The 23,911-nt window shown below is 38.8% G+C and overlaps 1 protein-coding gene across 4 annotated transcripts in view; it reads left to right on the top strand.

Annotated features, from left to right (window-relative positions):
* The window catches only part of LOC136879062 (uncharacterized), a 535,518-nt gene that overhangs the window by 277,785 nt on the left and 233,822 nt on the right, over positions 1-23,911 (top strand). For all 4 annotated transcript variants that reach the window (XR_010860888.2, XR_010860887.2, XM_067152804.2 and 1 more), the window contains exon 4: positions 18,249-18,396. Coding sequence is in view for 2 of the 4 variants with exons in the window: in XM_067152804.2 (XP_067008905.2) it covers positions 18,249-18,396 (148 nt within the window). In the remaining 2 variants the exon portion in view is untranslated. The remainder of the gene's footprint in view (positions 1-18,248; positions 18,397-23,911) is intronic.

The following is a 23,911-nucleotide window of genomic DNA, read 5'->3' as shown; positions in this document are numbered from 1 at the left end:
TTGTCCTATTATTTTGGTATGTTCTAGGTAGTCGAGATAAATATTGGCTAAAATGCCCGAAGCCGGAGCACCCATTGGGAGGCCTTCTTGTTTATATATTTTATTATTGAAAGTGAAGTAGTTGTGTTTCGTAATGAATTTGAGTATGTTAATGAAATCCTCTACTTCTGGAATGCCGAGTTGATTATGTTCTATGAGATTCTTTCTGATAATTTTTATTGTTTCGTCCACTGGAATGTTTGTGTACATGTCCTTGATATCGAAGGAACATGTTACTTGATGTGGTGTTAACTTAAAGTTTTTGAGTACTTTGCAAAAATCGATGGAATTTTTTATTGGTGTCTTGTTGTGAAAAACGTAATGTTTGGTTAGGAAAGTGTGTACGTATTGCGATGTTTTATAAGTAGGACTGTTGCGGAAGTTTATTATTGGTCTTATGGGGATTCCTTCTTTAAAGCTTTTGCTGTTGGAATGCTGGAATTCATGTTTATCAATTTTTGGACGTCGTGTTCATTCAAAATAAATGTTGCGTTTCTTAATAGTGTTTTTCACTCTTTCTGAGTTTGTTGTAGGGTCTCGTTCTATTTCCGAAAAAGTGCTATTGTTGAAGAAAGTTTCTGTTTTTTTTAATGTATTCCTCTTTATCTAAAACTACTATTGTCCCTCCCTTGTCCGCTTTGGTAATTACTATTTCTTCTTGTTTTATTTTATGTGACAAGCTTGAAGTAGGTTTATTTCTATTATGAGAAACTTTTAAACCTTTTATTAAGTTCGGAATTTTCTTTTTTACCTCGTGTCTGACGTCATTCTGAATTTCGTTAGGGAGTTTTTGTATTACCGTTTCTACTTCTGCAATGGTGGTTATTAGCTCTTTTTCTTTATTCCTACTTGTCCAATTGAAATTGGGGCCTTGACTTAGGGTTTTCATTTCCTCCTCGGTAAGATTAACCTTGGAAATGTTCTTAACTGGCAAAGGGTAATCTTTCAATTCGATTACTGAATTTGAAGAGTAAGCTTTGCTGTTTTCGTTTTTGTACTTAGCATTTTTTAAAGATGTTAATTTGTTGTTAAGGGTTTCCTGTTTTCTACTTAAAATGATATCCATTTTTTCGTGGATGTATCTTTGAAACGAATCCCACTCTAAGGGTAACAGTAGTGTTGGACTTTGGAGATGTGCTAAATACATTTTACCATTGAGAAATGCTTTCTTTCTGTAAAGGTATTTTATTTCATTTTTTAGCCATATTTGATTGACTCTTTTTTGTGTTTCAAAGTGACGTCTGGATGGTACGTGCTTCTTTTGAGTTTTACTTAGAAATTTAGGAACTAGGTTGTCTTTAAGACATTTCTTTAAAAAATCTATGTCTTTAGTTAACTTAGCTACCTTTACCTTTAGATTAAAGTAGATGTTACCTTGTTTATTTGCCTGGTTGGCCTTTGAATTGCAAGTAATTAGCTTCATTTTCCGTATCAAAATTTAATCACTAAATTTTACACTATTGAGAATCTTCCACCGTTTTGATACTTTATTTTGCCTTTTGGCAATTTTTTTATTTGTATGTTAACAGTACATGTTTCGTTCCTTGTTTAGGAACATCCTCAGCTGTTATAGTGGCTTAGGTGAATGGTTAAAATTGTGAAATGCATAGATTTACAAATACATTGATTCACTTCAAAACTAAATACGAATTAAGATAGATGATATTAAAAACAGTGTGGGGTTAGTGTGTTACTGGTATGAGAGCAGATGATTACATGGTTGACTGACTTAAAACTATGTCTATTCATTAGAATAGTTGTTCAAAAAAATTTTCACTTTGTTACATAAAAAGTCTGTATGCAATTAAAATTCTTTAAAAAATGTTTGACTTCATAGCATTGTTCGAATTGTTGAAAGTTTTTCTTCCTTTCCTTCCAGGTAAGTTGTTGTATGTTGTGTGCTTGCTTATAGTGCTTTTGACTGAGTCTAATGCGGAAACTTTTGGAGCTGATTGCTGATCTCTTAATGTGAAGGGAGCCTCGTTTCAAATTTCTGAAATGAAATAAAATACGGTAGTGGGAATTTGTTCGAAAGCTGTCTCTTTGCGTAATATAGAATGTATAAAAAAGTTCATTTACCTTGCTATAGCTGAATTCCGATTCTACTGTGACCCTAGAGGGACGTTTGATACTGCTTTTTGTCTGGTGAAGTAATGGTGTGTGTATTCCGTTGTATGCTCCTCCCTTCGGGGAGGTGGGGCTGCGGAGAGGGGAGGGGGCGTGTCGGTTACAGTGACGGCGTCAACTTTGGGAGGGCTGGGTAGAGGGGATGTACAAAATGGCAGAGGCTCTGTCTTGTTCATTCTTCTACTATCTGTATTGTGTCTTTTGCCTAATGCTTCGAGACTTGATAATGTCCCTTCAAATAAAGGGTTTCTATTATCAATAGTTTCATTGAGGTTATTGTCTTGATCACTTTTTTGTTCTAAATAAATATATAGATTATCTAAAGTATTAAGGAGAGCTCCTTTGTTTATTTTATGTAATATAGTTAAGTCCTGCTCTATGGTTGTAAATTGATGTCCCGTTAAACTCATGTGCTGGCCCATCGCGGAAATTTTTTTATGTCTTTCGGCATTGACATGTTCTTGGTATCTTACAGTAAAACTGCGCCCAGTTTGTCCGACATAACTTTTTTTACATTGATGGCATTTTAATTTATAAACCCCTGATTCAGTGTGTTTGTTTATACTTAGGGAATTGACAATGTTGTGATAAAAAAAAATTTTGCTTCGTGTTGTTGCTGGTTGAAAATGCGATCTTATAATTATGTTTTCTGAATAAATTGGTTACTGTGTAACTATGTAACAAAGTGAAAAATTTTTTGAACAACTATTCTAATGAATAGACATAGTTTTAAGTCAGTCAACCATGTAATCATCTGCTCTCATACCAGTAACACACTAACCCCACACTGTTTTTAATATCATCTATCTTAATTCATATTTAGTTTTTAAGTGAATCAATGTATTTGTAAATCTATGTATTTCACAATTTTAACCATTCACCTAAGCCACTATAACAGCTGAGGATGTTCCTAAACAAGGAACGAAACATGTACTGTTAACATAAAAATAAAAATAAATTGCCAAAAGGCAAAATAAAGTATCAAAACGGTGGAAGATTCTCAGTAGTGTAAAATATAGTACTATAGAGGAATCGCACTTATATCGCAGGTAGTTAAAATACTGGAAAGGATATTAGAAAGAAGAATGAGAAGAAAGATTGAAGGAGAGTTATAAGAAGAACAGTATGGCTTCAGGAGTGGAAGATCTACAATGGACCCAATCTTAGGCATGAGACAGCTGATGGAAAAGTACTGGGAATATGGAAAGGATCTGGTCATGACTTTCATAGATATACAGTAGAAAAGGCATATATAGTGTACCCAGAGAGAAGGTTTGGGAAACTATAGTTGAAAAGGGACTCGGAAGAGAAGTATTAGAAATGGTGCAAGCAATGTACAACTGTGTTAGCAGAGTACTGACCCCAGTTGGAAAGACAGAATGGTTTAGGAATAAGACTGGACTAAGAGAGTGGAGTGTGCTGTTACCTCTTTTGTTTATTGTGGTTATGGACAAATGAATATACTGCTATTGGCAGATGATGTTGTGATCTGGGGAAAGGACAGCAAGGAAGGTCAACGACGACTAGATGTATTGAACGAAAAAACTGAGAAGTATGGCATGAAAATCAGTACAGAGAAAAGCAAGGCTATGGTGATGTCGAAAGGGGAAAAGTAGGGAAAGGTCACTGTGGAAAACACAGTCTGGAAATTGTGGCAGCTTTAAATACCAAGGAAGTGAATTAATGCCAAATGCTAGGGTGGACATAGAGATTAGCAGGAGTAATGCATTCTACCAAGGTGTAAGAAAACTTGTTCGAAGCAAAGAAGTACCAAAGAAGTACTGACGTATGCAGCCAAGACTTGGACTTTGACTAGTAGGCGAGAGAGTAGAATTCAAGCTAGTGAGATGGAATTTCAAAGAATTACAATAGGAAAGACACGGAAAGGGAGCGAGAAATCAAGGTGTTAGAAAGGAAGTTGGGATAGGAAAGCTAAATGAGACAGTTGAAAAGAATAAACTAAGGTGGTTTGGACCATTAAAAAGGAAGGAGGAGAATAGAATTCCAAGAGAGATGCTGGAGGCAAAGTGCGAGGGCAAGAGAGCAAGAGGAAGACCTGGAACAAGATGGATTGAATCAGTGAAGAGTGGCATAAGAAGATGAAATTTAGACTGGGATAAGATCATGGAAGAGGAATGGTGGAAGGAAAGAGGAAGATGGAGAAGTACCATAAATACCCCGACCTAGCAGGAGCTGGATAAGGGGAAATGATGATGATTATTATTATTTCTATCATTGGTGGTCAAATACCACTCTAGATGTTCTATTTCTACTTTTATTTTTTCTTTACACATATTTCTGACATTGATGTTCAAATATCACTCCAGATAGTTTATTTCCATATCTTTTTTCCAACAGGGTAATTAAATACCATTCTAGATGCATTATTTCCACTTACTTTTTACACTGTACTAGGTAATAGCCCACACCAAAGGCTGGCTTTAAGAGCATGAAGAATACTGTATGCGGTGCACTAATTGGAGCTGGCACAGAGGGATGTTTTTGTAATGAGCAAGATTTTCATTTGACTGCCAGTTTAATCTCATAAACAAGTAGTATATCACGTGTACATTGGATCATCCCCTTCCGCTGTGAAGGGGCACGCTCCCCATATCAGTCAGCATCCGCAATAGGCACTGTGAAGTCCCATCAATATCCCCCTGTGGGTGGGGAGGTAGAATATCCACAGTATCGTATGTCTGCTGTAAGAGGAGACTGTGAACTAGGGAGCAGGGTTTGGCAACCATGGAACCCTTGGCTGAGTCTTGGCATTGCTTCCACTTGTACCAGGCTCTTATCCGACCTTCCTTGGTCAACACTTCTTTTATGACCTGGACAATGTTGGCCCTTTTCTTTCTTTTGCTGATGCCTTCTTGCAAGTTGTACTTCCTCTTAAAACAATCACCAGCACCATGGATTCCAAGAAATCCTATCAGTATCAAAGTACTGTCTTGGCAAATATTCAAATGCTCGAACTGTAAGATGGCATTACGCTGCACTAAGTTTTCAAATATTGTAACACTGAAGAAATACAAGCCTACAAGTCTTGCAGTAGCATTATATTCAGTCATCTTGGGTGCCACCATTTGTCACGGACACCACAGAATCATCAGTATCACCATTTATCATGGGCATTGTGAAGTTCTAACAGCATCCACCATGGGCACCGTGAAGTTCCAAGTGTCAAGTCATAAGATAACTGATCACAATAATTCGCCGGAAAGTCTGGACCGTTCTTGAAGATTAATTACACTTGTCTCTTTCAGTGGCATCCACAACCAAAGTTATCACTCGTCTCTGTAATAGTTTACGAATGAAGAAATTGCTCATCTCTGTAGTAGAGTTCACAAAGAAGTTCACTGAATTACATTTTGAAACATAAAGTCTTTAAATTTACTGTACAAATTATTTTAATACTCGGCATAGTTGAAATCTCAAATTAAGTCACTAGCCATAGAAATAAACAAGTCCTTTTATACAATTATGCTACAGAAATAAATATGAGTTCCTTAAGTATTTGTTGTTGTTGTTGTCGTTTGTCCAACCCTTGTCCCATTTCTCTATGGGGTCGGTTATGAGGTGAGATGAATCTGTCGTGGCGGGTTTTTATATCCGGATGCCGTTCGTGACGTCAACCTCATCAGAGGAGTTAATGAGATGAAGTGAATGACGTATGTATGATAGTAGGGAGAGGGTGAAACCCAGTGCCGGCACATAGCCTACTCCTGTCTAATATCGAATAACACCAAGGGGTCTGCTCAAGGCTTAACATCCCCATCCGACGGACAAATCACTATCAACAGAGTCATATGCCCTCGCTCCATATGAACACTGCAGGGAGGTTTGGAATTTAATCCGGGCTTTTGGCACACAATCTAGTGATTAGAAATTGTATATCACCTCCTCCCCTACCCTGGCGGCCAACATTCTGATGGTGAATTTTTTTCGACCAATGGGACTCAAACCGGCTAACCTCGGTGTCAGACCGTTTAGACTTCAGCACCTTAACGATTGTGGCCACCAGAAGGGCTTTAAGTATTTGCGGCACAAATAAATGCAAGTCTTCAAGTACTGTCTTCGCAAATATTCAAATGCTCGCACTGTAAGATGGCATCTGTTGAATGTTTACGCCGCACTAATTTTTCAAATATTGTAACACTGAAATAATACAAGTCTACAAGTCTTGCTGCGCCACGTGTTCGTGAACATTTCAAGTTTGTAAGTTACACTGCAGATCGCCCACTTCGTATCTCGCATTCCTCGTTGTGAATCACTTGGTTGTGAATCTCCTCGTATGTGATGTGAACAGCTGTGTCCGTAGAGCTATCGCTTGAGCAAGCCTGGCTGCCTAGTGAAAAGGGACTGGGTGAATACTCTGTTTCTCAACGGGCTTAGGTAGCAAGCTAGAGAGACAGAGTTGTTTGAGTCATTGCTTGTTTATATTGTATCAGCTTTTCTCTCTTTTTCATGAGCTATAGGACTCTAATAGCCTTAAAATGTAGTCATTCCTTTAGGTAAGCTGCCTCTGTGGATCAGCGGTAGAGTGTCGGCCTCCGGATCCCAAGATAGCGGGCTCAAACCCGGCAGAGGTAGTCGGATTTTTGAAGGGCGGAAAAAAGTCCATTCGACGCTCCATGTCGTACGATGTCGGCATGTAAAAGATCTCTGGTGACACATTTGGTGTTTACCCGACAAAATTAATTAAATCTCAGCCATAGACGCGCCAGAGAGTTTCGGTTTACTCGGTCTGCCTCCTAGTGGGGGCCTAGAGTAAAACAGAATGTCGAAATTGACGAGCAGACAGCCAGATGGCGTCAAATTCAAATGTCTGCACACGGTAGCTGAGGCCATACGATTATTATTATTATTATTATTATTATTATTATTATTATTATTATTATTATTATTATTATTATTATTATTCCTTTAGGTACTATAAGAAAACAGTTCTTACCATTTGTAGTTTTTTAATTCCAATTATTGATGAAAATACCAAGACAAATGTAATATGAGCTGGTTCTTGGTGACGTGCAGCTCAGCGCAAGACAGACGTGATGTGGCATAAGTAATTCACTTCATGCTGGAGCTTGTGTGTGTGTGTGTTGTTCTTCGAATCGCCTGAAATAATTAGCGTTTTTAATTTAGAATAATTACTGTTACCGGTAAAGATCTTCTTCCTTAGGGAAAAGAAAATTCAGAAAAGGATCTTCTTTTAACATTCCTTTACGAAGTAATTCTTAAGCTTAGCAGCGTTGCAGATTTCCATCGATTGGTGCGACTCCGTAGGTTCTCATAGACAAATTTGGCAGGATGCGACATAGCACCAGATCTCCTATTTAGATTGACGCTTTCTCGGCCTGGCTTTTGCCATATTAAGAAAACAATTTTTAGAATAAATCATTTCCACAAGGAAATTTTGTTTAATCCAATACTGTACAACTAGTTCAGTTATAAAAATCGTCAGTATAATCTCAAATTAGGACATGTTTCGGCCCAGCTAACGTCAACAATACAAGATAAAATTAAAAGGTTACAAAGACAAATGTGTGCAAAATTTATGTAGGATCTGCGATTCCCCAGTACATGCCCTTCCTTTGTAAGAAGGATAAAAAACAACTTGTTCCTTTGGTGTTATTTTAAAGTCACAATAAACAAAGTACAAGGGCAGTTAAGCTAAAAATTAAACACACGAACAGTTTAAGAACATCTTTGAAATTTCTTCGTGAATAGTGTCTAAAAAAAGAGGATGAAAAATAAGGATAATTAATGCCTATGGTGTTCAAAGCAGTAACACCACAGGTGACGAGATTGAATCTAAAATGTTCCTTTGTTATTGTTACGGAGTTATCCGTGGTAGTTAGAGGTGAAAGAAGGTGCGGGCTGGAATAGGTCTCAACTACAAAATTAAAGTTAATTTAAAACTTCAACAAAAGTTATATTTTCTTTTCAAAATCAACAAATAACAACAGAGTAACAGGTACCAAGTAGCAGGAAAACAAGTTAAGAAATTACAGTTCGTTACAAGATTTGGGCTTCGAGCCCCAAGATTAATTTCTGAGCTCTCAGCTCACCACCACAATTGCTAAAGGGCAGAAAACCCCTAAGTACGAGGAGCACTTGCTCCTAATTACAATGTTAAGAAAAAGAGCAGACCCGCTCTCAATTTTACAAGCCTATCAAAGGCTACAACAAACTTCATTTCTATCTGCCCTTACAGCACACAAGAAAACAGGGGTAATTAGTACCCAATCTACTGGGCCTTCGCAGGAAGGAAAACAAAATGGGATAAGTAAATGGCCCAAAATACAAAACAAATGGAGGCGATAACTTGCACTCCTACACCAAGTTTTTGTCTAAAACCTATGTGGCGCTAGGCCGATCATACAGGGGCTAATCCCAAGCTAGGGAGGTGACACGTATGAGAAAATTTTACTACATTAAAGAAGAGAAGAACGGTTATGTAAACGTAGTCACCTCCTTTTCAAAAATGAAGGGGAGTTCGAGAGGGTGAAGCACTCTCTATCCCCGCTTTACAGATTTGTAATTTATAGATAGACAGAAAAGAATCTAAATTTTAAAAAGGTAGGTTACATATGAAAGGTTTCGAACCCTCCCAGAGAGTTAAACTGCTGAGCTAGCAAGAAATGAAGATGTTAACAGGCCATTACCTTGTAGATGAACTGCTGCTTGAAGAAAGAGGAGCTTCCCGCCCCCTGCTACATATTCACACACTAAGAAAGATGTTACTGAAGTGGCACCGAGACAAAAAAAATCAGCAGTTTATATACCCTCGTGGAACATTCGAGACCTTTCAGGAATGAGAAGACACACCCTTTCGCTTTTATTGGATAGCTGAAAGTTACACATCAACAACGAGAAAGAAAGACACTATTGGTCAGAAATTAATTACAAAAATTAGTTATTGGTTAAATTCAAAACAGGCGGAAAGAAAGGATAAATGTTGCCAACCCCCAAACCACAGAACAAAATTTAGTAAAAACAAAACTTATGAATGCTAAATTTCTTCAAGAAAGTTCATTCCTTTACACCAGAGTGCGTTATCAAAGTTTTGGTAGAGACAACTGTTAGGGCATGTCCAAACTTCTTGATACTGAGCAAACAAATACAAATCAAAATAGACACAGTTCAGAACACTTCAAAATTACCAAATTTACAGTAGTGACATCTTCCAAGAAACCATTGAGTTAATACAGTTTTTAAAGTTCAGGCTTTCTCCTGTAGAGAAGTTTCAACTGGCGCAATATTTGAATTAGTGGCGTGGAGGTGTACCGCCCGGTACAGTTACGGCTATATATAAGTCATTATACTCATTATGTAATACTCTTGCTGGTTCTTCAATATGGAGCATTGGAGATGATCGTTGTGTGAAATCCGAAAACACAGTCGAGTATGTGGCAAGGCAGGAGGATAATTCAATTGCTTTTATAAATGTTTCTGGATTTCAGCTTGTCTACATGTTTTATTTTTAACTAGCTGATGTACCCATGCTTCGCTACGGGATTCTCAGAAAGACTGACTGTGTAGTTTTCCTAACCTGAAATCAACATAGGTCATTACAAAAACGTAAGTATGAATGTAACGATTAAAAGCAATGCTATCATATGAAATACTCGATCAAATGGAAAGCCGCACATTTTATCACTTTTAACGAACAGTGCTGCGGTTAGATTGCGGTGCCAATCTAATAGTCCAAAGTTCCAGAGCTGGGATGACCAGGCCGTAGATTGCCATCAACACTCATCTGCCATTATTTCGCTAAATATGCACACCGTTCATTCCAATCAGTGCCTCAGAGTAGGGATTGAATAGCCCGAATGCTATGATGATCCAGTGTGTTACGTACCAGTAGTATCAGAAAATTTATAAACCAGGGGAATGGCATGCTAAAGAAGAAAGTTATCTAACTCCTCAGCTACTTCCCATCAATATTCAGACAGGCTGTTACACTCTGTACAACTGGGCGAGTTGACCGTGTGGTTAGCGGTGCGCAGCTGTGAGCTTGCATCCGAGAGATAGTGGATTCGAACCCCATTGTCGGCAGCGCTGAAGATGGTATTCCGTGGTTTCCCACTTTCACACCAGTCAAATGCTGGGCCTGTACCTTAATTAAGGCCTAAGGCACTCCTAGTCCTTTCCTATCCCATCGTCGCCATAAAACCTATCTATGTCGGTGCAACGTAAATCAAATAAAAAATACTCTGTACGCAGCAGTAATCCTATCTACCGGAGATCAGGGGCAACAGAAGACACAAAGCACATCACGACAAACAATGGTCAATGTAATGTAATTGTTGATCAATGTTATGAGCTTTCTATATTGTAGGCCTTCACATTTAGTTTTCTTTCGACTCTGTGATTTGTAAAATATTTTATACCATAAACTGTAGTTTCTTATTCTCCAACGTGACATACCGATTTTCATTAAATACTGTTTACCCATTTTCTCGTTACTCGGCGCTGATATAGACTTGGTAACAAAAATCCAAATTCATGAATATCTTTGTGATCATAGCCAGTGCGATAACAATGTATAAGACATGAATAATAGGAAAGTTAATACTATATAACCTTAGTTATGAAGCATTCATCGATTACACCTCTAATAAGAAATATTTGAGAATTACATTTTAGGCCTTCCCCTAAACTACCATTTCACTCAGCGTGAATAAAATAATTTACAGCCTAGACTATAGCGACTTATTTCCTTACTTTGCATGCCGATTTTCATCAAGATAGAACTACTAACAACAACAATATTTGAGAATTAAATTTTAGGCCTTCCCCTAAACTACCATTTTTCTCAGCGTGAATACAATTATTGATAGCCTAGATTGTAGCAACTTATTCCCCAACTTTGCATACCCATTTTCTTTAAAATACGACCACTAATAACATAAATAGTTGAGAATTCAATTTTAGGCCTTCCCCTAAACTACCATTTCTCTCAGCGTGAGTAAAATGATTTATAGCCTAGATTGTAGAGGCTCATCCCCCGACTTCACATACCGATTTTCATTAAATTCTCTTCAACCGTTTTCTCGTGATGCGTGTACATACATACAGACAGACACAGACAGAAATTACGGAAAAGTAAAAAATGCATTTTCTTGTTACTATGGACATGACCAATACAGAAATACCATTATTTTCAAATTCTGAGCAATGTACAGACAAAACTCTTATTTTATATATATATAGATTTAACTGTCCTTGTTCTTTGTTTGTGACCTTCAAATAACATCAAAAGAATTAAGTTTGGTCTGCATTCTACAGACAACTGGGGGGGAAAAAAAAAACAGCTTGAAAAAAGGGGCTGAAGGTGCTCAAGGGTTCTCTTTTCATACTCAGACTGTGACATAATTTACTTAGGCAGCCTCCAGGTGGAAGAAGATTTTGAAAATTAAAAGAAAGGGAGATCTACCTACAATGACACTTGATGAATTTACTAGCCATACAAAGAATCTGCCACAGACTGAAAGAATTTTGTGACCTGTATCATGTTATCCATTGCGTTAAACAGGACAGATCGCTATTCAAATTCTGCACAATTTAACTCTAATGTAACGTTATGTAGCCTTGCACATATTGTGCATTATTCAATATACATGAGGTATAATTCCATGAGCAAAAGCATTTATTTCTTGTCTCTTTCTCTATAATCATATGATTACTAAATTGTGTGTTCTTAAACATCTTTTTTGAAATAATCTAAATTTGTCACGCTTTTAGTAACATTTATTTGCTTTCAAGACGACATGAATAGTTTCCTGGCACCTTGTGCTTTTGCCCTTTCAGCTTCTTCACATAGCTTACGTGTGATGCAGTTGACACCAAACACACCTCAGTGGCTGAGTGTTGACATTTAGAAAAGTTAAGCGGCCTGCAGTTTTCTTCAGTCGCACATATCGTATATATACCAGTCACGCAGCACGAAGGATTTAAAGGTACCAGGCTCTTAAGTCCTGTGCGAAATGAGCTGTAGCAACTGCAATAGCAGCGCATTACGAAGTCATTTACGACAAGCTGGATAAGCCTGGGAGCATGAATAGAATCTACAAACTTGCTCGCGATCGCGATGTAGGTTATGTTAGCAACATCAAAGACAGAAATGGGTTCCTACAAAAGAGACACCGAGCTCGATAGCTTCAGTCGCTTAAGTGCGGCCAGTATCCAGTATTCGGGAGATAGTAGGTTCGAACCCCACTGTCGGCAGCCCTGAAAATGGTTTTCCGTGGTTTCCCATTTTCACACCAGGCACTGTACCTTAACGCCACGGCCGCTTCCTTCCAACTCCTAACCCTTTCCCGTCCCATCGTCGCCATAAGACCTATCTGTGTCGGTGCGACATAAAGCAACTAGCAAATAAACCAAAAGAGACTTTATTTATTTATTTATTTATTTATTTATTTATTTATTTATTTATTTGTTTGGTTGTTTTGTTTGTTTGTTTGTTTGTTTGTTTATTCGTGTCAGTAGCACAATATGGATTACAGATTGCAAATTAGATAAAATATATGAAATTACAATATTACATAAAATTAAACAGTTATTTACAAAATATCTGACCAGAATTTGGCCACATTAACAGCACTGATACTGGCCTGTGCCAGATCAAGTTCTGTGCATTTAACAGGGCATAGAGGGCAATTAATAAGGTGCCTTGTTGTTTGTACCAGGCCACATTCATATAGGGTCTGATCCCCCTTCAGGAAGCCCCATTTCTTCATGTTGTCCTTTGATCTTCCAACGCCTGCTCTGTCTGTTCAGTGCCTTCCATGTAGTCCAGGTTTCTTCATTACCAGGGGGGAAAATTTTCCTCCAATTTCGAGCATTCTGGATGAAAAGAGGTTTTCTGATTCCAGAGTAAAAGTCTGGCTGCACTAGCGGGGGATGAGGAGTGCATAAAACTGTTCCTGGACTTCAATCGAGTAAAGTTTTATAAACAATGGTTATGTACATTCCTTTAAAGTTTATGTAGATCAAGACAAAGTCAATGATATGCCAGCCAGCAGCATGATAGTGATAGATATGTCTCACTGTAATTTATTGGATCAGGGTTGTTGTTTATGTGTAGATAATTGGTATTCGTCACTGGATCTGTATCATTATTTACACTCAAAAGGGTCAGATGTGTGTGGAACAGTCAGGGCCAATAGGAAAAATATGCTCAAAGAAATAGGTAAGGTACAGCTCCAGAAGGCGGAGGCAATAATATATTCTTGCAACAATATGTGTGCAATCAAATGGAGGGACACGAAGGATGTTTTGGTGCTCTCAACAATGCATGGACTGGACTTCGCTTGCACTGGGAAGATTGAGAGGAAGACTGGAGTTGTCTTATTCAAATCCACAGCTATTATATCCCATAATGCTAACAAGGGAGGTGTAGATTTAGGAGACAAAGTTCTTAGTTTCATGTTATGCGTAAAACACACAAGGTGTACAACAAGATTTTGTTGAAATATTTTGGATATGATCCTTCTGAATTCCCATATTCTGCACTGAATTGTCAACGGGAAACAGGCCAGGACATTTAATGTTTTCAAACCCAAATTGGCATAAGAAATGATTGGTTGTTTATTTCAAGAGGGGGTTCTGTCACTCCCGGAGAGTTACTATCAAGACTGACTGGCCATCACTTCCCAGTCAAAGTGGAGCCCTCTGCTGCAAAGGGTTCCAGAACAACAGACCGTGTATTTCTTGCCTGAAACACAAATACTTTGTATGGACCTCTTCCAGTCAGTGAAAAATTGTTTTCATAGGGATTTTTTGTGTGTTTGTTTTCTGTATTGTTCTGTTTTTTGTGTCATGAGCAGTAGTGTGGAATTTTTCAGTAATATAAAACAGGTCCCATGCTAAACTGTTTTAACTGAAACCAAGGTTGCATACTAAAAAGTTGGTGCACGTGGCAGGTGGGTGCATTTGGGTTAATAAGGTGACCCAGTTCAAATACCTAGGGTCATGCATCACCAGATTGCAGTACGATTCCTGATGTCGAGACAAATGGATGAAATGGAGCCAAGTTACTGGGATCCTGTGTAATAAGAAAATTCCATTGCACCTAAAATCTAAAGTCTACCGCACAGTGATTAGACCAGTGGCCGTTTATGGATCTGAATGCTGGACTGCAACATTGAAGCACGAACAATCACTTCATTCAGTGGAAACGAAGATACTGCATCAGTCCAGACCATATCAGGAATGATGCTGCGCGGAAGAAATTCAAGGTTGCCCCAATTGCAGAGAAAATGCATGAATCACATCTGCAATGGTAAGGGCATGTACTCTACAGTAGTGAAACCTCAGTTGCAAAGACTGACCTTCAACTGAATGTGGAGGGTCGCTGACCTCGAGGGCGAACTCAAACATGCTGGCTGGATAGGGTGAGAGATGACATGCGGCTCACCGGATTCAGCCCTTGGGACATTGTGGATCGATTGAAGTGGCGGAAACATTGAAAGAAGGCAGACCCCACATAAATGGGAAAATGTAAAGATGACGATACCATTTTCCAAACTACACTGCTATATCTACTTTCAGTAGTACTGGGCTTGTTGTGTGACATTAATAGCTTTCAGTTTTAATCTGACTGCAAAAACTTCAGTTGAGAAATTAATTTCTTTTATTCAACTTGCTCATTAAGACAGACAGGAAGCAGATTAATATTCTTTATATAGTATGTATTGAACTTCATGGCAATTGACGTATTGATACTGCAGCTTTGTAAATGTCTTGCACCTGATGTGCAGTAATATTCCCTTCAGAGTCTTTGGACTAATTTATTTCATGGTTTTAAGTTGCTGATTTTAATGTAAACTTTAAATCACCATTGCCGTCAGGAGTATGAAGAATCAAAAAACGCCAGGACCATATGATCTTCCGGCAGACTTTTGGAAGTTGCAGGAATTAAAAGAACCCGTGATCAACTGGCTGACCAAATTTTTCAATGCCATAGTCGACTCTGGCTCTGTTTCGAGTGATTGTGGCTACAAGCATCTTTAAGCAAATAGGTGACCCAGTAGAATGTAGAAATTACAGTCTAATTTACCTCCTTTCGCACACAATGAAGATTTTTGAGAGGATCCTCAATCGATGACTGGGTAACATCGCCAGCATTAGTACCAACCAGTGTGGCTTCGTCAAGGGTGGTGGAACAACCAACACCATCTTCGCTGCCAGAATGCCCATTGAAAAGCACAGAGAGAAACAACAGCCACTGCATATTGCCTTCCTTTATCTTGAAAAGGCTTTCAACCGTATTCCACATCGTGTGATCTGGTATGCACTTCATGACCATGGTGTACCAGCTATGCTTACCAACTGGATCAAGATGCTATACACGAACACCACAAGTCATATACGTTGCGCTGTCGGCATCTCGGAGAATTTCCCAGTGAAAGTCGGTGTACATCAAGGCTCCGCATTGTTCACATTGCTCTCTCTTTGTTCTTGTCATGGACACAATTACATGGGACATGCAGAGGAGTATCCCTTGAACTCTCTTATGCGCAGATGATGATGCACTTGCTGATACCACCAGAAGTGGATTGCAGCATCAAGTTGAAGATTGGAACAGCTGTCTCTCACAGTACGGTCTTAGACTGAAAGAAAAAAGACTGAATACCTGGAAACCATACCAAGCAACAGTTCAATTCAAATTGATTGAGACGCCATAATAAAGACCGTAATCTTCAGGTATCTAGGATCTCGCCTTCAGACTGATGGTGGGATAGGTGATGAAATGTGAAGTAGGATAAAACAACATGGATGAGATGGAAGGAAGTCGCAGGCGTACTCTGCGACTGAAGGATGCCACTGCATCATAAGTCCAAAATATACTGCATGATAGTACGTCCTGTTGCTTTATATGGTGTTGAACATTGACCAGCTGACTAGAGACCGCCAGTAACACACCATGGAAATGCGTATGCTGTGTTGATTGATGGGCATCACACTCCTGCATCATATCAAAAACGACACCATCCTCCAGCAAATGGACATTGCACCCATCGCTGAGAAGGTCACATGCTGCGTGCTTCATCTGGAACGGTTGCCAATTTCACCCACACCTTCGAAATTAATGGGCAGCGACCACGTGGACATCCAAAGGAGTGCTGGCTTGACACAATGAAAGCTGATGTGAAGATTTTGATCTTTAGACTACACGATTCCCACGACCGTGCAAAATGACGAGCCAAGATTAGAACAGTGGATGCTAGGAATAATAATAATAATGATAACGATAATAATAATAATAATAATAATAATAATAATAAATATGATGATGATGATGATGATGATGGTGATGATGCAGATGATTACAATACATTTACACTCTCTCTCCCATCCCTCCGGTGTCCATGTTCAAATATCTGAGATCTTCAATAGTTGTACTTCTTACTTCATTTAGGGAATTAGGGCAATGTGGTGTGTGATTTTCACCACATGACGAAAAATTTATGCCATGTGGATCATTTCACTCGATTAGTGCTACAATTTGAAAAGAAGTAGCCATAGAATTATGAAAAGTTTGCCTGGAGTTGAAATGAATTACAGGAAAGTCTGGCTCCACGGCTAAATGGTTAGCATGCTGGCCTTTGGTCACGGGGGTCCTGGGTTCGATTCCCAGCAGCGTCGGGAATTTTAACCTTCATTGGTTAATTTTGCTGGCACGGGGGCTGGGTGTATGTGTTGTCTTCATCATCATTTCATCCTCATCATGACGAGCAGGTCGCCTGCGGGTGTCAAATCGAAAGACCTGCACCTGGCGAGCCGAACATGTCCTAAGTCATTTCCTTAATGTCTTCGATTCCAGTTTTGTTGCTGGATGAATTTTGAGACTGTAGTGACCTGTGCATAATCCCAGAAACATTATATTGCTGTTTTCTTGAAAAATAATTTTTTAAACTTATGTATCACTTGCCATAAGAATGTGATTTTTGATTCTTTGTCTTAAAAAATGTCTCCCCTCTCGCCACTGGAATTCAAATCCTTGTGGTATTTGATTGTTAGTTTTGCAAGTGGCGCGACAGCCTGTCTACGTGAGGCAGTACAGCCAAATGCTGCTATTCGCCAGTGCCGTTTAGGCAGACACACCTCCAATGTCAGCTCCACTGTAAATAAGCTCTTAACCGAAATACATAATCATAAGTATCATTATAATATGCAACTGCATTAAAAATTTGCATTTGCGTGTTACACTGCCGGCTCAAATAAATAACACTTGGGGAAGACTAAGTTTCTGAAATGTATTTTAGAATTATTACATGTTCATTGTAATATAATGTGTTCCTGGCTGAAATGCCTGGGTGGGGCTGGCCTACTCCTCTGACCTGGGGACCACACAGTACTGATACAGAGTGCAGGAAAGCTGTGGAAGATGATTTATTTTTTCCCCTAGTTGTCTTTTCTAGTCTTAGTAATAACTTACAGACTCTTGTACCTTTTAGCGGGTGTCTTCCTCGTACATTGAAATCGCCATGAACTAAGTCTTCTGTGTCTCCTTCTTTCCATTATTGTGGAGATCAGCTGATAAAGGAAGAAGTTAATGGGAGACGACGTAGTCTGACCACTAAAGAGTTGCTAGGGAAAGTAGCAAGCATCTGCTATGGATGACATGCTTTATACCTCCTCCTTCCTGTGCTGTCAGTACAGTTACTGATTGGTGTTGGGACAGTACATGAATATCTATTCAGTTTTGTATGAATAAGTACCAACCTCACAGCCTCATCTGAGCTCTCGGATGTGGCAGGTGTTAACCTGTCTCTCATCTGGAGGTGTCTGGTTTCATTCCTAGCCAGATTGAGGATTTTACCTGGATCTCAGGGCTGGTGCAAAATCCACTTAGCCTACATGAGAACAAGTGAGAAGCTGTTTGACGGTGAGAAAATGGGTCTGGTCTAGAAAGCCATCGTACGGACCATGCATCACCTCATAATCTGCAGGTCTTCGGTCTTTTGGTAGGTTAAGGCCCATGAGGGTTTTATTTTTAAGACATTTTGCTCAGACTAGGCTAGACTCACTATAACCATGCTGAGACCTTTTGCTACTTCTATTTTCAGCCAGTATTTTGAGTCTGCGCAGTTCTCAGGAACTGGAAGAAGATTCAAGTAGTCCTTATCCAAGTTCAGTATCAAGAGCATATCATCTTGTGTCCCAGATGCTGTTAGATACCAAGGATGGTTCAGCCACGATTAAAAAGAGACGTAGGTAAGGTACTCTTCCTGTCTAATGCATTTCTAAATGGCTCGACATATTTCAACCAAGCGGAGTGAGTCCATTATACGTTCAAATAGGGTGCAAAATTCTTATACAGACATGTTTTTATTGGTGTGTTCCAGTGTACTGTATTTGTTTGTTGCAAGTAATTGCAGCTCATCCCCTCATCGTGCAATTATTTAGGTATGATATGGCAAAGCTCAGAGCACAATTTAAATGCACACAGTATAATTCTTAAATTTAATAGCTGATGATATGTTGTGGAGTACAAATTCTTTCCATAAAACCTGGATGGTCCAGGTTCAACCGAATTGGAACAATTTCACAAGTGTTATGTTTTTTGTTGTTCTTGTTAAGGAAATTCCACCTGTATTATACTAATTAATTTATTTGTTTCCAAATAACATCAATAAATCATGGTACATGTTTCGTCTCTTAAAAGATCCTTCAGCCATCAAAATACAAAAAAATGAAAAAATGAAAACAGTATTTAATTTAAAAAGAACCACTAGATGTTACTTGTCTAATCATGTCTGTGAACTCTAGTCACACTATATTTACATGAATAATCCCTGCACCCTAACTTCAGGAAGGCTGATTTTGAAAGAACGGCGTTCTTAATTGAACACTTAACCCAAAACCGGGTTTTCACACAATACCGTTTTTGAGTGTGAAAAATGTTTCTTAAGAACCACTTCAACTGTAGGACAAGATCAGTAGCATATGAAATCCATAGAACACAAGTCCAACATGAACAAATTTTATGAAAAGGGGTTATTAAATCAAATATAAATGTGACCAACAGGTACAATTAGTCGCAAAGTCAAATATAATCCAGAATTAAATATTAATAGTTTATAACTGCCAAACATATGGAGAAATGGAGATGCATTACTGGATCACAACTATTCCCAAGAGCAAAATCCAACAATCTCTCTCATGGCGCATGTCAGTTGTCATCACATAACAAAGAACGGAGACGGCAAATGTCAAAATAATACAGGCAACGTCCACACACATATGAATAGTGCAGCCATGGCGACCGGGTCACATGACGAACCCAAACAAAATGGCTACCCACCCAGAAAGGATAAATACACAACAGAATTAGCCATAAGAAACAATTTTCGGCTCATAATCACTTCCCTGATGGGGAGATTCAGATTTTAAAAAATTTAACACGTACCATTACTCTACAAATAGTTACATAAAAGCCCCAACAAATTGGTAGTAATTCACAATTTAAAATGACGAAGATTACAGTCTTGTTATAGGCTAAATTCAATTTCTTATGCACTAAAATGAACTAGATAGTAGAATATTATAGATTTAAGCAGTTCAATTGAGCGGGACGAATTTATGTAATCCACTCGGTAAACTGGAATTATTACATGTGATAAATATCATTCTTGATCCGTATTGATGATATTTGATTGGAATGATAACAGTAAGTTAATTTATTGATTTCAGCACCTAATCAATACAATAAGTCTTGTCTTAGTTGATTTACTTTGGCATGTTAACTAAAATGGTACATGTTTTGCCTTGAATTTAGGCATCATCAGCCATTATTTTAACCTTAAATTAGAATCAGGCACCTGATTTACATATACATGAAATAAAACAAGGTTTTTTAAAAATTTGTTTTTCCTCTGAAGGTGTCTCAATTGACCATTCCAGAACTCAAGGCATCAGGGATTTCCCACCTAAGGATGTTAAGGGTGTCGCTCGCTTCATTGGTATGGTGAACTTTTTCAGAGGAAACTACATGCTCTAGGAACGACATACTAGGTTTGGCGAATGCAACCTTGGATAACTTCACCGTAAGTCCGGCCTTCTTTAGCCGTTGCAAGGATTCCCTAACGTGTTCCACATGTTCCTAAAAAGTATTGGAGTAAATTACCAGATTGTCCAGATAATTAAACATGAATTTGAATTTTATGTCCGAGAGGATGGAATTTAGCAGTCTACTCAACACTGCGGCACCACACGAGATGCCAAAGGGCAGTCTCTAAAACTCATACAGGTTCCAATCCGTTATAACGCAGTAAGGGGAATGGATTTCTTGGATAAGGGTACTTGGTAGTACGCTTGATTCAAGTCTAGCACAGTGAAAAATTTTGCTCCTGTAAACCATCCAAAACAAGTATTAAGGTCAGGCAATGAGATAGATTGAAGCACAATCTTGCTGTTCAAGGCTTGATAATCGACAACAGCTCGAAAGCCACCGGAGGACTTAGGCACCAAGAAAACTGAGGACGCACAAGGTGAAGTAGAAGGTCTGATTAGGCCATCTTTCTCCATTTGCTCAATAATCTTTTTCAATTCCATCATGCGAGGTGGAGAAAGACGGTAAGGAGGAGATCGAATAGGTTGGTGGTCTGACAACTCAATATCGTACTTAAGAACATCGGTCAAGCCTAATTTGTTAGTGAAGACTTCCGGGAACTCCTTACACAGAGCGCGGACCTGATTAGTTTCAACATTCCCTAAGTGGTACCTTATTAATTTAAGGTGTGAATTTGGTTATCAAGGAATAAGATCTGAGAACATCTCATTTTCTTTTCTGCCCTGGTGTGCATGTGCGTCTCGGCGTCTTGTTATTTACATTTGGGCATAATAATTTTGAGTTTTGCGTGCTCAATTTGCCTGCGAAGGAAATGTTACCTGATCTCTAGTTGTTTCTTTAATGCCTAGAGCTTCTTGTAAGGTGCTCTAGTCCTTTGATTTGCTGTTGTGCAGTTATTAAACGCCGGGGTGAAATATTCGAAATTTGAAAAGTAGATAAAATTTCCACTTGGAAATCATTTGGTAAAAGGAAGTTCTCGCACCCAGAGTAATCTGTTGCTTGGTTCGTTTCTTGCCCACTACTATGTCTCGCTCTGTGTTATTTCCTTACCAGCTTAGGAAGGCGGAATTAGTATATGAGCTATCCATCTTCAATCTAGAACCACCAAGTACTGTGGGGGAGTGCGCTGCCTTGCTGAGTGCAAATGCACATGTTTCAGTTAATCTTTCCCTCATCGATCGAAGCAAATGCTGTGAAATCTTGAACCAAATATGTGAAGCATTGCATGAAATTAATGTTATTAGGGAGGAATTCTCTGAGCTGCCTCCGTCGAGAACTCAAATAGACTGAAAGCCAGAGCTCATTATCTTGGTCGTATTCAGGATCTGCTTTCTATTAAACCTGAGGCTGAGCTTATTTCTGAATGCATTAGGTTGTTAACCGTTGTTTCAAGGATTTCCGCCGAACTTGACCTGTTATTAGTTAATAGGGATGTCGAAAATTTAACCATTTCTGCGGAAAATAATCCTACAATACATACTTCTGAACCTTCTTTTAACGTTAAGAATTTCATATTTAGGTTCCGTATTGAAACAAGATTTACATCAAAGAAAGGACAATGAACCTTCCCCAACCACTACTGGGTCCTTTACTAACAACCAAGGTACATGCTGTATGACTACACCTATCTTGGAAAATTTATTAACCTGGCTTAATTCTGCTTCCTCTCCTAATTGTTTAAAAGAAATATTCAGGGGAGTAAATAACTTTTCGGTTAACTCTATTGAAGAGACTATCAGTTTTTTGCGATTCCTTGTCGAACTGACTGATCTATTCAGTTGATGACCTAGGTATTTTTCGTGCCCTCTTCCCTCATTGTGAAGGGATTTGGAAGAGAGATTTGAGGCTATATCTAGAAAATTGTCGTTCAATGTATTTTATGAACTAGTGTTAGGGAAATTCATCCCTTCTCTTGCTCTTCAGAGCTTAATTCCACAGTACTGTTTCCGAACTCATTTTCTGCATGAGAACCTACTGACTTATATTCTAGATTTATGGTTCTATTTTAAAGTATTTAGAATTTTGGTTCCAGAAGGAGAGATAGTAGCTAGAATTTTAAAAGGGATATCTCCTGCATATCGTTCCTACCTTTTGTTGACTCGACGCCCAACAAATTTTCAAGAATTAGAAGAGGCCTGTTCTTTTGCCGAAGATGTCAAACACGGGGATGCCTCTAGGCCTCTGAATTCCCCCCCCTCCCTCCTGCTACACCAAATTATCCTGTCCTTTCATCAACATCTAAAGAGGTGAAAGCTCGTAAATGTTATAACTGTCTCCGAAAACCGTAAAAGTAGTTAGTGAGACGTAAAGCAAATAACTTTATGAATGTTATAACTGTGGGTCCCGAAATCATTTAAGGAATTCTTGTCCTGATGTCAGACGGAATTCTAGTGGATGTTATTCATGTGGCTCTAGACAGCACATTAAGAAAAATTGCCCCTTAGTCGAAAAGGTACTCAATGACTACAGGCCAAGGAAGTGTAGGCATCCTAGTCTCGAGAAATCTATAACTTGCGAAGAAACCATCTGCTTGCACCAATGTAATAAGATTTCAACTCATGTCCCCTTCCAAGGTACTTATACTCCCGTTGAAATCAATAACAAGCCTGTAATCGCCCTTCTTGATACTGGAAGCGTGGTGTGCTTGATTAATTCAGTATCGTACTATCAGATGAAATTTTCGTGTAAATTGCCTGGACTGGAACTTACTAATGTTAAATGCGTCACCGCCAATTCTGAATTTGTGGAGGTCTTGGGTTTGATGAAGGTCAAGTTAAGAATATAACTTGGAAAATTAAGTGCTTGGTGACACCTAACCTTTCTTGTAATTTGATTTTAGGTGCCAATTTTCTGTCAAGGGCTCGACTCGTTTTAGATTTACAAAGTCAAAATTTTTAAAAAAATATTTCTCCTGGTCTAAAATTCGACTTAATTAACGTCCCATTGAAGGTCCCTACTACTTCTTGTGTGGGTTACTCTCCGTCTGATGATTCTAGCGACATTGATCGCCTTGACCTAAACCACACACACAAACCACATGAAACCTTCAAATTAATAAAGACAAGGTCTCAGACAGTATAACAGTGGCAGGCAATCATGTATCACCATACACATCAGTATCATATCAATTTCATACTGAAAATGACACAAGGTAAATATGCCGTAAGGTTAGGTTAAGTTTTCTATAATGTTTATATGTCAGTTCAAACGCAGAAGGAAACATTACCCTAGGAAGATGACGATATAGTTATTTACCATGCACTCTACCGAATCATAATACCAGAAAATAAATAATAAATCTGAGGACCATACATTTAATGCTAGGAGATGTTCTTTTTTTTTTTTTTTTTTTTTTTTTTTTTTTGCTACGGGCTTTACGTCGCACCAACACAGATAGGTCTTATGGCGACGATGGGATAGGAAAGGCCTAGGAGTTGGAAGGAAGCGGCCGTGGCCTTAATTAAGGTACAGCCCCAGCATTTGCCTGGTGTGAAAATGGGAAACCACGGAAAACCATCTTCAGGGCTGCCGATAGTGGGATTCGAACCTACTATCTCCCGGATGCAAGGTCACAGCCGCGCGCCTCTACACGCACGGCCAACTCGCCCGGTAGGAGATGTTCTCAGATCTTAGGTCATTTGTCACTAAATCAAATTC

This window comes from Anabrus simplex, chromosome 8, assembly GCF_040414725.1.
Source record: "Anabrus simplex isolate iqAnaSimp1 chromosome 8, ASM4041472v1, whole genome shotgun sequence".
In the NCBI taxonomy this organism is placed as follows: Eukaryota; Metazoa; Arthropoda; class Insecta; order Orthoptera; family Tettigoniidae; genus Anabrus; species Anabrus simplex.
Note: the sequence above shows the minus strand (reverse complement) of the source record. Positions and strands in the feature narration are given on the sequence as shown.